The 1,665-nt window shown below is 36.9% G+C and overlaps 1 protein-coding gene across 1 annotated transcript; it reads right to left on the reverse strand.

The window, feature by feature from the left end:
- Nucleotides 1–787: 787 nt before the first annotated feature.
- On the reverse strand, nt 788–1,219 carry LOC131183155 (uncharacterized). The gene has a single exon (XM_058153271.1). The coding sequence runs from the start codon at nt 1,217–1,219 to the stop codon at nt 788–790; it is 432 nt and encodes a 143-aa protein (XP_058009254.1).
- Between the last annotated feature and the right edge of the window lie 446 nt (nt 1,220–1,665).

Raw genomic sequence — 1,665 nt, forward strand, 5'->3', positions numbered from 1 at the left:
TAATGAAGTAGTAATATCCACCTCTAGCCATTTCTCTAAATGGCCCACACACATCACTATGTATGAGTTTCAAAATATCTTTAGCTCTTTGCCCTTGTCCCACAAAGGGAGATCTGGTCATTTTGCCCTAAAGGCAGGACTCAGAAGTTGGTGATGGTTCATTTCCTAAAGTGGACAAAATCCCCATCCTTTCCAATTTCATGATCCTATCTTCTGCTACATGACCCAATCTTAAGTGCCAAAGTTGTTTTAGATTAAGGTTGACATTTTTTATTGCATTAATTTCATATTCTGTGCTTGGAGCTATTTTGTATTCTTTATCAACATAATAAAGTCCATTTTGCAAGTAACCCAAACATACAACTTTATTACCATAATAAACTATACATACATCATTTATGAATCTAAATTCATAACCGTCTCTAGTCAAACTAGATACAGAAATGATGTTTTTATACATGTTGGGTACATAAAAAATGTCCTTTAAATACAAAGCATTATCATAAAAATGACTATGTATAATAAGAGAAGTAGATCCGATGGCTTTGGCATCAACACTGCATCCATCGCCAATCTTCAACCTCACTTCTTCATGATCCAAGCTCTTAAGATTTACTAATTCCTGCACATCAGAAATTATATGTGAATTAGAACCAGTATCAATGACCCAAGCAGAATTAATATGACAAGCAATATCAGAATCTAAGAAACAAGAAATAGGTATACCTTCAGAAGGTCTTGTCTCCTTGTTCTTTACCAACTCTAGGTATTCTAGGTAGTTTCTCTTCTAGTGCCCATCCTTTTGACAATGGAAATACTTTCCCTTGTTAGCAAGAGTTGCTTTTGCCTTCTTCTTCACAATTTGGCTCTTTTTGCCCACTTTACCAGAAGGGCCAGAGGCACAAGACGACTTCTTCTTATTGCTTTTCTTCTTTTTCTTGGTCTTACCAGAAGAAAAAGCAGCAAGTGCCACTTCCTTTCCCTTCCTGCTAGGCATATTGCCTTGGGCAATCACAAGAATGTTCAGAAGACTAGCCAGAGTGCATTCTTGTTTAGTCATATGGAAGTTTGTGATAAAGCTTCCAAAAGACTTCGGCAAGGATTGAAGGATCAAATCCGTTTGAAGAGAAAAGTCCATAGAGAAATCCAATGCCTCCAGCTGCTCTATAAGCCAGATCATGGTATGGACATGTTCTCCCACATCCTGGCCTTCATGCATTTTCATTCTGAACAGTTGTTTAGATATCTCATATCTAGCCAACCTACTGTTTTCACCAAACAACTCTTGAAGGTAACTCAGTATTTCAGAAGAAGTTTGCATTTTCTCATGCTACTTCTGTAACTGATTAGTCATTGAAGCAAGCATATAGCACTTGGCTTGCATGTCATCTTCATGCCACTTTCTAAAAGTGTCATGTTCTTTTTCTGTGGCCTCAGGTGGTAGTGCACTAGGAATCTTAGAATCAAGAATATATCCTATACGCTCAAGATTGAGAACAATTCTCAAATTCCTTAGCCAATCAGAAAAGTTAGGTCTGGTGAGCCTATTCTCATCTAGTATGCATGATAATGGGTTGGACCTTTGTGCCATAATTATCAGATTCAATTACTGCAAAAAAAGGCAAGATTCAAATTATTTATCTTGTATCAAGTAAATTAACTACC

This window comes from Hevea brasiliensis, chromosome 1, assembly GCF_030052815.1.
Source record: "Hevea brasiliensis isolate MT/VB/25A 57/8 chromosome 1, ASM3005281v1, whole genome shotgun sequence".
In the NCBI taxonomy this organism is placed as follows: Eukaryota; Viridiplantae; Streptophyta; class Magnoliopsida; order Malpighiales; family Euphorbiaceae; genus Hevea; species Hevea brasiliensis.